Raw genomic sequence first — 12,002 nt, 5'->3', positions numbered from 1 at the left:
CGAGATATACTATTAAGAAAGCAGTTTTATTAGTATGGAACTCAAACTAATTATGTAAGCATATACACAAGTTAAACAGATTTCGGCTGTTTAAAACAAGATGTCATGACGACAACATACAAGTCCATCACTGTACAAGTCGAGGTGCTGATGTGATACCTCGAGTTCGGGACCACATTCTGAGAGTTGAAGCAGTCCTGTATGGGCCACCTTGTAGGCACGCACATGTTGCTGAAAGCAGTTGGTTGTAAGCATTTCAAGTAACAAAAACACATCATTATGAGACACATAAATGTTGCGAATCTGTGCAAATGTGGGGAGCTCTCCTTTCACTACCACAAGAATGTCGTCTTCTCTGTAATCTCCTGCATCTAGAGAAACACTTTTCGCTTCCAAGAGGCTTACTTTGTGCTTCAAGCTTTGAGCAGCAGCTGGCAAATTATCTCTGTTGACCTCTCTTGCACGCAGCATTCTTGGACTTGATTTTGCTTCAAGGGAATTCATTTCAAAGCTCTGCAGCGACTGGTGCCGTGATGCAAGCGTCTTGCAGATGTTTCTGAAATTTTTTACCTTTGAAGCCGTGGCTTTAAAATACTGATGCTTTGCTTCAAAGTGAAGGCACCAGTATTGGCGCAAAGGTCCAAGGGCAGCTGTCATCCTTGCGTAGTGCACAATGTAGTGGATTTTTGGGAGGATCCTTGCCTCAGGGTACATCTCTGTGAATGCTTGGATGAAGTCTTCCACTAGAACTTCGAGGTATGCAAGCCAGTCCTCGAGAATCTCTTCAGAGAGCACCAAATCAACAATGCCGTGCAGCTGGAGGAGCACATTCCAGTGTCTGTTTCCTTCCGGAATGGATGTTCCGAATATCAGGGGATAGAGTCTGAACAGGCACCGTTTTTGAGAGGCCGTACCTTTGAGGCTTGCTCCTCCCTGAATAAATGCAGCTGTCAGTGGTTCTGGACGGTTTTTCCTGTCATTGAACCCGTAAGGAAAAGTCTCCACTCTCTTCAGATCCTCCAGGCTCAGTGTGCCTTCGTCCATTAGACCTTTTGTGACATGCTTAATGATGAATGCAAGCGCACCTTCAAAAAGATCGTGCATGACGTCAGGGGCCATTTGCATCGTGACATCAAAATAGGTCAACTGTGATATTGGGGATGGGCCGACAACACCATACAGCTTGCAATTGACCTGAGGGTTTATCTTAACTGCAGCTAAGTGGCTGTTGTGGCTATCTCTTGTCCTTATTTGGCAGTGCTCTTCACTTGTCACGGTACGAAGGTCGCGACTTCTCACCATGCAGTAGCGGCATACACGCCCTTGTGAAAAACACGCCGAAAACCCTCCTAACTTATGTTGGGAGAGATTGTCGCCACACACTGCCATCACAATGACCTTCACATTTTGTGGAACACCATTTATAGCTGCAGTGAGGCCAGTGCTGCTGAGTTCTTTCAAATCATCAAGTAGTGGTTTCAGGATGGCACAAAGCCCATGTTTTTCGACATCCTTAAATTTTGCTAGAATGACTAAGTAGACAGACCTGAGCCTTGATCTGTATCGTGGGTGGATGTTTAGCAGTGTGAAATACACTGTTGTCAGCTTGTGGACTCCACGTTTGGCCCCTAGGGGGTTGGCAATTTCCACCTCGTCCATGTACAGTAGCACAAAGAGCGTCATTACAGATGCGTCTGTCACAACATCTCGTAACCTCTCATACGCGGATCCATCCCTGAAGTCTTTATAGGTCTTGTACCCATCGTCTGTCAAAGTGGGGACATGCTCATCAATTAAGAGTTCTGGAGCTGCCTTCAACTGGAGGATGTTTGTAAGCACTTTTCCAATCGATACATATTGAGATGTGTCACCTTCATCTCCGACTTTCACTTCATCTGGACTCACAAAGGGAAACATGTTTCTTGCGAACTGCTCTCGTGCATGCTTTGACCTGACACAGCTGAAAATCTGTTCAACAAAGGTGCAATGAAGTAGAGTTGCTAGTTCTCTGGGCAGTGCGTCGTAACTGAATGGCAAGGCCTGTTTAACCTGTCCAGCAAATTGTTCTAATACAACCTGAAGCATGAACCGCATGTCTGCAAACACCAAGTCTGCTGCACTGTGAGGCACCTTGTGCTCTTCTGTCAACTTAAAGAAACACATGCAGACAGTCTTGGTCATGGTGGAAAGGAACTCGTCAAATGTCTGAGGCTTGGTGGTGCTGGTGGTTGGTGGATTGTCACGACTTCCACCTGGGAGAACTGGGTCATCCTGCGCACTTTCATCTGGGAGAACTGGGTCGTCCTGCGCACTTTCATCTGGGAGAACTGGGTCATCCTGTGCACTTTCACACTCCATGGGGCTTTCTAGTTGCGGAGGTTCAGGTGGCGAAATGGCATCCTTGTGCTTCCGGTATAGATGTTTTCTGTACGACTCGACGTGCCTGTATGACTTTCCACAACTGTCCACAGCACATGTGACAAGGAAGTTGTGCTCTCCACTGTGCACGACCCCGAGATGACTAACGATCACAGTTAATTTTTGATCAAAAAATGTGCAACGGGGGCACTGAAAGAAGTGAATTTTCTCCATGTTGTAACCGCCTGTCAACCGGCGTTAAGTGTTCTGACAAAGTTTTGCTTGCTTGCTTCGATCACATCACGCTAAAAGAGAAAGGGAAACTCCACGTTTTTCTGTGTTTTTCTTTTTAAAAAGACGCCAGCATCTCTCGTGCTAGCATCTCTCGCGAGTTCGGGGCCCCTGATTGGCCTATTCAACGTCCTACTCTTTCGGAAGCAGCAGACGGCTTTTTAGAGCAAACAGAGCAGTGAACTCTGCGTGTGGTAAAAGTGCGCGAATGTGGTGTTGACGCGAGGCACCATAACCGACCACCCTGAACGCGCGTTGAAGCACTCCTGAAGATGGCTGGTTCTGATAGAACCCGAAGACAATCTCCGAAGCGGCATCTCTTATTGTACGAAGCATACCTCCGAAGCGGCATCCTTTGTATACGAGTCGGCTGTTTACCTAGTTATAGGGTTCCCCTCTCTATCGCGTAAACCCTAGGATTTAGCGCGATGAACACTACGAGCTACCCGAGCCAATTCATAGCACGTGGCATGTCATGTGACTTCTCTGTTCTGGCGTCACTCCCCCTCCCCCAAGAGGACACGTGACATTCTCCGAGCTATGGACTGGCTCTAGTGGTTCGTAGCGTCCTTTGCGAACCATCGTAGAGGAACAAAGTATAGCTGCGCGCAGTCTTGCCAAAGGTACAGGGCTGAAAGTGTAACCAACTGAAACAACGTTGGGAGCTACGTGCCCACCGGACCAATAGCCAAGCAGGGGCACCGGATTTCCCCATCGCCCGGGCTTGCCTGCGAGCGTTTTAGTTTCGCCTCCACCTCTTGTTCTGTACGCACAGCAGCAAATCGCTGCTCTAGAGCTGAGAAGAAATGAGCGTTACTTGTATAGTGAAGTACAAGGAGTCCTGCAAAAAGCTGGTTGTAGGCGGCGAGAAGGCTGCGTGTGATGTGAGAACGACCCTTCTCACAAGCCCCTTTAAAGATGTCGTGGACAACATGTTGATACAGGTGAGTGATATGCGCGCACACGTTTTGTGTGGTACTTGCAGAGGCGCGAGAGCGGCTTTCAAGATTAGGTCACAGAGGTTTTCGATTTCGATAAAATAAATTCTGTTCCGCGTCATTCATGAACAATTTAGGCTATCGGTGACCCTCTGGAGGGAAACACCCGCTCTGAAAAGATGTCGGTGGTCGCTGCAGGAGCGGGTGGCGAGTAATTGCGAGCCGATCGGGCACCGATGCACTTTCTCCAGTGCTTCCAATAAAAAAAAAAAGCCACGTCTCCCCGTGTAGAATTTTTTTTTCGAGTAGGTTTTGTTTTGTTTTGATGACAGGTTGAGTCTACACATCTCTGATTAGGCTGCGTCGAATAAGGCCAACATTTATTTAAAAATTGGTGTGGTTTAACTATAAGTTTGGTTATTACTTGCCGCTTACGGCCTGCCCCCCCCCCCCCCCTTTTTTAATAATTGTTTTTCATTGAAGCTAGTTAACTAAGCCCATTGCCCTACATGTCTACAAACCTTTAAAAAAAAGTTTATTACTTTAGATGTGATATGCCGCGGGTGTTCCAATAAAGATCGATTTAAAAAAAAGTTCCTAAATTATGTTGTACGGGATAGACAGAACCTCTTTCTGGGAACAAATTGACAGCCGCAGTGGGCGTCCGTATTCCGAGAAAATATACTAATTAACAAACCAATTAAAAAAAATAAAAACATTATTTTTTAATCGGCGCAGTTTGGTAGCCACTGCGAGTTTGATGCCGCAGACAGAATGACCCCATATCCGTTTTTAAAACAGAAGTTTTCAAAAACTGTAGCGTGAGAAAATCGCGAGCTTTTTCCGAAGGAAACCGAAACAACACGAGAAGCGCAGGAAATCACGTGCAACGGTACCTTCAGCTGGTGACGTGCTGTGACGTCACCTAATCTTCGACGCGCAGTTCAAAACGTCTACGTCATTTTACCGTCGACCTCGGCACGCAGCACGCGCTTCTTGCCGCATCACTCATAAAAAAATAAATAAATAAAAAGTTTGCTAATGTTGAAGACCATGGAGCACGGAATGTCCCGCACGAACCACTCTGTGCATCATTCGCGCAATGTGTTTCAATCTGTTTATATATATATTTATTTGTTTTGAAATATATATATATATTTTTATTTTAGTGTTATTTTGTTTTTATTCTGATATATTTTATTGCATTACATTATTTTTGTGATTTTATTTTTATGTTATCGGAATTTCATTGTATATTATTTTTTAATCTTTTTTTATATTTGTTGTTGTGTATTTTTATTTGTTTTAGTTATTATTTTTACACAAAACATGCTGCTCTCACTGGCGCATTTGCTTTTAAATCAAAATTATTAATCCCTCAAGGCCAGCTGTGTGACTATGATATCCAACTGGCCGCCGCACCGACCTAGCTTCGAGCCTCGCCGAGGCTCGATCTTTATATATCAACTTTATATGAAAGCTTAACATCTGTAATGCTTCCATCATGTATTCAAGACGCTCGCTATGACTGCTATGATGATACCTGTTCATGCAATTTTCTTCTAGGAAATGCCCCATAAAACACATTCTGTGTTTAGAAGAAAAAAAAAATGGAACTGCTACTTGAAATGAAAATCTGTGCAGGTCTATCTCTCTTGCATGGAGTGATGCGGCCAATGCAAGTGGCCGCCGGATGCCGAGCTGGAGAAAAAATAATGCAGAAAATTTGAACCACGTGCCGTAATTGGGTGACGTTTTAACTCGTCAACAGCGGAAGTTTTCTTTGCACATAATTCTCTGTGCTTCTCATTCACTGTTTCGGTTTCCTGCAGAAAAAAAGCTAGAGATTTTGTCGCGCTGCAGTCCTTGTGAGAAGGGATTTTTCCGTTTTAGAAATGAATATGGGATCATTGTCTGCATCATCAAACTTGCAATTCATACTGCCCACCAAACTGCACTAATTTACAAATTAATCGGTAGATATTTGGTATGTTTCTGCAATCCCAGGCATCTACCGTGCTTAGTTGACAATTTGTTTTCAAAAAGAGTTTCTTTTTATCCCAAACAGCATAATATAGAATACCATGCATCCTCCCATTCCGCACTAAGCGCCCACTCCCAAAACTTTAAACATCTAAAAAAATGTGCACAGTACATATATATATATGTAAAATTGATGACCTCACATGCGCCCATCCCCTATTTTTTCTTGATTATCTTCAAAGTTTGAGTTGGCACTTGCTCGGTATTTTATGGTATTTTTTGAGATTTTTAAAGTCATTGTAGAAACACTCGGTATTAACTTACCTTTTCACGTGCAGCTAAGCTGATTTATATTTAATATTTGTTTCAGGTGAAGAACAAAGCACTCAATGAGTTCTTTGATATTGACGACACAACTGTTGTCACGAACGGTGACATTATAAGACTGGTCGAAAACCCATTCCTGGACCTATTCGCCAGAAGTGCACCCTTGGAGCTGTTAGTACATTTATGGCACACTTGATCTATTTGCTTGTTGTGTTGAGTGTGTAAACACTTTCACTTTCAGCACGTATAAGAGGATGACGATGACATTACTGCATATGTATAATTTGCTTCATAACCGGGACAGAGCCCTAGCATCTTTGATTTTGTCATGACAGAAATTGATGACACTGCTTTTTGTACATTGTTAAGAAACTTTCTTATGGTGGAAAGACTAAGGACAGAATACTTCTCCACTGCAGCGATCCTGATTTCGCATTGAGCCCGGAGAGTCCTGCTGTTCCCAGCCCTGTATCCGTACAATCAGCACCTGGACCACTATGGTACAAGTTTCCTGACTTCCCGATCAACATTGCTCAGGAAATTGAAAAGACGGAAGTGGGCAAGGTGATGCCGGATTTGAGGAGGAACATCATCAGACAGATTGTCTCATCTTTATGTATAGAGACTATGTGAGTATCAAACTGTATTTAACATTAGTTCTCCATTGTTTAATATTTAATTATTTTCCAGCTAGCAATCATGATGAGGCATTGGGAGGGCACACTTTCCAAACGCCAGATTGCCTCGGGCAATCTGGCATTTTCATGTGGAAAATTAGTTCAAGGCATTTGCAACAGATGTGCAGTCATGTCTCCACTTTTTGCAGGGTCTTACATAATTTGTAACGAAACATATGTCTTTTATATGCACTACCCATATCCTGAGTCCCATAAATGCTGCTCTATCTGATGTGTATCCTGATAGACGTGAACAATTTCTGCGTGATCAATTCTGGTAGTTCAGTTTTAATTTGGGGTGAAGGCTCAGTATTTTTTTGCTAGTGAGTTTCCTTTGATGTATGTGGCATCACCACAGTCGAGACTGCAAACTCAAACATTAGAAGAGGGGAAACGTTTGTGATTTAAGCTCCATCCTTTACTATCATTAGCATATTAATCTTCCTTTCTTCTTTAAAAAATGCTTCAAAAGAAAAAAAAGAAAGAAATTACATGTTCTGGTTTATACAGCATGAGGCTGCTTCAAGACAAATAGAGCCAAAATGTCCTAGTAGGTGCTGCTCAGGGAATTTTCGATTAATGTGATATGAGCTGAGCTAGTTGGTGCATGATACTAGGATAGGGCCAGCTTAAACAAATAAGAGAAAAAAAAAGTGAAATTACCGATAGAAAAATAGTGTTATAACTGAACTACCAGCTAGACTACATGAGAAATGCTTGGAACTCTGGCCATCGAAGAAAACAAAGCAATGCATGTCAGCGTGCCTTTTATCAAGCTAAACATGAAAAAATATATATATATTTGCGGTGTTTTACGTTTCACTGAAATGTGGGTCACATTTCAAACTAAATTCTATCTATTTATCTCTTAGAAGAAGAAAAAGAATCACATACCATATTTGCCGGACTATAAGTCGCACCCTTGTATAAGTCGCACCTCTTCGCACGGTTCAAGCGATGAGTTCTTTAGTTTACGTGCATCGGTATTGCAAAATCAGGGTTTTGCACAATCGGCTAGATCGCATGTACTATCGGGGAAAAATGAAATGCGAACAGAGGAGCGCGTGGCTCGCGGTACAGGCTACGCCGCCTGGAAGTGAACCTAGGGGCGAGGGTGCGTGGCCTACTCCGATGTGTTCACGCCCCTCGATTGGCGCTCCCCCAGCTTCGGCAGCGCGCCTCGCAGTGCGCTGAAAGCTGTCACCGCTATCTTTGCCTGCTCGGCGAGTGCGGCGAGCTTCTTTGCAGCGCACGCGCTGAGCCAGCAAAGATAGCGGTGATAGCTTTCAGCGCACTTAGTGGCGCACTGCTGAAGCTTGGGGAGCGCAGAGGGAGGGGCGTGAACACGTCGGAGTATTTATTTTATTTATTTATTTATTTATCAATACTGTAGGTCATTGAAGACCCATACAGAAGTGGACATTAGTACAAACAAGAAGCACTACAGCGGTATAAGACATTCGATAAAAAAAAAAGACACAAAAAGAAAAACGTATAGGCGGAATGTTATGCTAGAGCATAGAAGTGAGAGTCTCGGCAAAAGACTGCGCTGATGTACTATTTACGATTTCTTCTGGTAACTTATTCTAATCATCAATAACGCGGGGGAAAAAGGAATATTTAAACGTGTTGTTTTTGGCTGAATACGGCCTGATCGTCTTGTTATGGTTGGTTCGCTTTGAGTGCACAAAGGGGGCCTTGAGGTATTTTTCTTGTTCTATATTTATTTGTTGTTGGTACAGTGCGTACAAAAACTTTAGGCTAGCAATTTTTCTTTGATCTTTTAGGGTGTCCAACTTTGCGTTCGCAAGCATAGCGGTAACGCTAGCCCTCCATGAGTAATTAGAATAGATGAACCTTACTGCGATCCTTTGAACTTTTTCCAGCTTATTGTCAAGGTAATCCTGATACGGACTCCAGATAATACTGGCATATTCCAAAACTGGTCTGACCAGTGCCTTGTATGCTGACAGTTTAGTTGCAGACGTAGAGTTTTTTAATTTTCTTCTCAAGAAGCCCAACTTCTTAAATGCATTACTGCATACGTTTGTGACATGTGTCTCCCACTTAAGGTTACTGGATATTGTAACTCCCAGGTACTTTATTTCATTTACTTTATTAATAGTTTTATTATCTAACATATATGAGAAGTCTAACGGGTTTTTCTTGTTAGTGATAGTGATCACAGCAGTTTTGTCGTGATTGATTTTCATACCCCATCTCTTACACCAAAGGCTTATGTTTTGCAATGATTTGTTAAGAATTATCTGACTCTCAGGTCCAGCTATGGTTGTATATATGACGCAATCGTCGGCGAAGAGTCTCACTTTCACAGTTGGATCAACACAAGCCGGCAAATCATTTACATAAATCAAAAATAGCAATGGGCCAAGCACTGACCCCTGTGGCACTCCGGAAAGCACATCCAGCATCCCAGAAGTACTACCGTTCAGTGTAACATACTGTTTGCGTTTGACAAGGTAACCATAAATCCAGGAAATCAAAGCATGACTAATTCCAACTGACTGCAACTTACTTATTAATTTCTGATGGGGCACACGGTCAAAGGCTTTTGATAGGTCTATAAAAATGGCATCAGTTTGTTGTCTATCGTTAATAGTAAGCGCAAAATCGTGGGTAACCTCTAGGAGTTGCGTTACCGTAGACAATCTTGCCCGGAACCCGTGTTGATGTGAATAAAGAACATTGTTTTCTTCTATGTGTTTAGTTATCGCCTTGCATATTATGTGTTCAATTAACTTGCATGTCGTACTTGTCAGTGAAATGGGTCTGTAGTTAGTGATTAAGTGTTTATTTCCTGTCTTGTGAATCGGGACAATCTTAGCACAACGCCAATCATCCGGTAGCCGTGAGGATCGCAGTGACTCAACAAAAATTAGACATAGATAATGCGAGAGCCACTCTGCATATCTTCTTAAAATTGTGCCAGAGATTCCATCAGGTCCAGCAGACTTTTTTACGTTTAGATTCAGTAGTAACGATAGGATTCCGGGCTGAGTAATCTCCAAGTTTGGCATTACAGGCACTTCAATATTTTCTGGTTCACATTCATCTTCGAGGGCTCTAGAAAATACAGACTGAAAAAAATAATTTAAGCCTGAAGATATGGTTTCTGGGTCAACTGTGATAGCGCCATCAATTTCGAACTGTGAAACATGGCTTTCTCGTCTCGACAGATATCGCCAAAACTTTTGGGGGTCATGTATAAGAAAATTTGGTAGGGTAATATTGAAGTACCTTGCCCTAGCCGAGTTGATTTCTAATGTAAATTCTCGTGATAGTTCTTGTACCTCGAGCTTGTTTCTACGTCTCCGCTTCAGACGGCGTTTCATGTGTATAATATTTCGCGTTATCCACGGGTTCATGCGGTTTATCGTTTTCTTTCTGTTAGGAACGAAGTTCGTTTCACAGTATGTTATTATATCTTTAAACTTGCACCACATTTCATCAACGTCGCACATATGGCTGAATTGATCGAATTGGGTTTCTGGATAATCAAGGATACATACATCATTGGCCATCGCATAATTTTTTACCGTAACAGTAACACGCTTGTTTGGTTTAGTATTACACAATGGATAAGTACAGACTAGTAATTTGTGATCGGAAATTCCATCTTCGACCGTAACCTTGAACTCTTTTAGGCAATTGCTCACAAACAGCAGATCTAGAGTAGAACTCGTTGTTCCGGATATGCGGGTTGCTTCCAGCACCAATTGGTCTAGACAAAAGCTGAGTGCGCTTTGCAATAGCTGTTCCGAGCTTTCTTCATCTATCTTATCATTTGTTAACGTGGTCCAGTTGATGCCGGGTAAATTAAAATCACCTGTCAATATCAGTTTAGTTCTATCGTTAACTTCTGCACAAAGGTACTCATGTAAATCAATTAAGTACTGAAGAGGAGCCTTAGGCTGTCTATAAATTCCGCCAACCAAAATGCTCGTTCCAAACATATTTACTTTGCACCAGATGCTCTCGTGATTTGGTATTCCATCAAGTTGTACAAAGGATATTCCATTTTTTATTACCATTGCCACACCCCCGCCCCTTGCCTCTCGATCTTGACGAATTAATAGGTATGCCGGTGGGACTATTTCTGAATCATGAACCCCTGGATGGAGCCATGTCTCCGTTAGTACTACGATGTGGGGATTATACGTGAGTAAACACTCTTCCAGTCTATCAACCTTGTTCACGATGCTTCGCGCGTTGAGCGACACCAGACACAATCGTTTTTCTTTCGATAGTGGTCAATCTTGCTCTTGCGGAAACATTCTGTAGGGGGTGTTATCTTGCTTCAGGCCACATTTCACGCGTTCACATTTCACAGGGTCCCAACTGTACAAGTCATTGTTAATCTTCAATTTATCAAAAATAAGCGTAACCTTATCTCCATTCGCTTTATTAACAGCAGCGCTTTGCCAAAGGTTTTTGCGAATCGCGCGCACATTATGTGAAAAATCTTCGGAAATTGATATTACCGAACCTTTCAATTTGAAGCAGTTTCTCAGAACTCGCATTTTCTCGTTAAAGTCGTTGACGCGTAATATCACTGGTCTAGGGCGATTGCCAATCTTTCTACCGATCCTATGAATGCGTTCGATAGTTTTTACCTCCACCTGTAGTTTAGCACTAAAGATACCTTCCGTTACTGTTTGCTGCAATTCCCTCGGGTCTTCTTTCTCATCCTCATGCAAACCATATATTACGATGTTGTTTCTACGGCTAGCATTCTCCAAGTAATCTATTTTCCCATCGAGCTTAACGACGTGGCTTAGTAGATTACGTATCTGAGTTTCGTTCTCGTCAATTCTTTCTTTGTTCTTGTTTAAACTTTCAAAGTTAGTCTCGATAAGGGAAAGCCGTGTTTGGACTGCTCCTAGAGAGTTCTCGAGTAGCACTTGTTTAGACTGAATATTGTTAAGAGTGACGCTCATTGTTTGTTGGTTGTCAAGAATTTGTCTCAACATTTCTTCAGTCGGACCTGGGTTTAACTCCACATCCCCACTAAGTTGTAGAAGCAACAAAAGCACACCCCAACACTCAGAGCATGTAACAATCAGGGACCGTGGGCTCGGCAGCACTAACAGTGTAAGAGAATAGTCTTTGACAGTGCAGTAAGAGGTTTTGTTACCAACCTGTACAAAAAGTAGCAGTGGATCAGTCATTCCACTCTTTGCGGTGCCGCAGAGCCCACTGAGGCAAACGTCGGGGCGGTTCCACTCCTTATAGGGAGGCACAGGTGGCGTTGCAGTAGACGATGTCCCATGACGATGACTTGGTGTTCGCACGAATGAGTGTGCTGTCATGTCGAGTTGGCTGAGTTGCCCTTCACTGTTGTTGATTCCATCTTTCAGTAGCGGTCCCTCTTGCGATGACGTAAGCAGTACCACCGCCTGTACAAAAA

The 12,002-nt window shown here is 43.0% G+C and overlaps 2 protein-coding genes across 2 annotated transcripts in view; one reads left to right on the top strand and one right to left on the bottom strand.

Annotated features, from left to right (window-relative positions):
- Positions 1-413: 413 nt before the first annotated feature.
- On the bottom strand, positions 414-2,592 carry LOC120850082. Its single transcript, XM_040222430.2, has 2 exons — positions 571-2,592; positions 414-488 (listed from the first exon to the last, which is right to left on the bottom strand). The coding sequence occupies exons 1-2, from the start codon at positions 2,590-2,592 to the stop codon at positions 414-416; spliced, it is 2,097 nt and encodes a 698-aa protein (XP_040078364.2).
- An 863-nt stretch (positions 2,593-3,455) lies between these two features.
- Positions 3,456-12,002, top strand: part of LOC121833909 — a 33,610-nt gene continuing 25,063 nt past the window's right edge. The window contains exons 1-3 of the mRNA XM_042287616.1: positions 3,456-3,593; positions 5,941-6,068; positions 6,317-6,526. Coding sequence (XP_042143550.1) covers positions 3,456-3,593; positions 5,941-6,068; positions 6,317-6,526 — 476 coding nt within the window. The remainder of the gene's footprint in view (positions 3,594-5,940; positions 6,069-6,316; positions 6,527-12,002) is intronic.

The sequence above is a fragment of the Ixodes scapularis genome, unplaced genomic scaffold (assembly GCF_016920785.2).
Source record: "Ixodes scapularis isolate PalLabHiFi unplaced genomic scaffold, ASM1692078v2 ptg000035l_1__unscaffolded, whole genome shotgun sequence".
Classification (NCBI taxonomy): Eukaryota; Metazoa; Arthropoda; class Arachnida; order Ixodida; family Ixodidae; genus Ixodes; species Ixodes scapularis.
The sequence above is the reverse complement of the archived record's forward strand: the minus strand, read 5'-3'. Positions and strand labels throughout refer to the sequence as shown.

Coding starts and splice junctions, on each gene's coding strand:
- LOC120850082 (XM_040222430.2), bottom strand. CDS start 2,592: ATGGAGAAAATTCACTTCTTTCAGTGCCCCCGTTGCACATTTTTTGAT. Junction 489..570: donor TTAAAGCCACGGCTTCAAAG/GTAAAAAATTTC, acceptor ATTCCCTTGAAG/CAAAATCAAGTCCAAGAATG.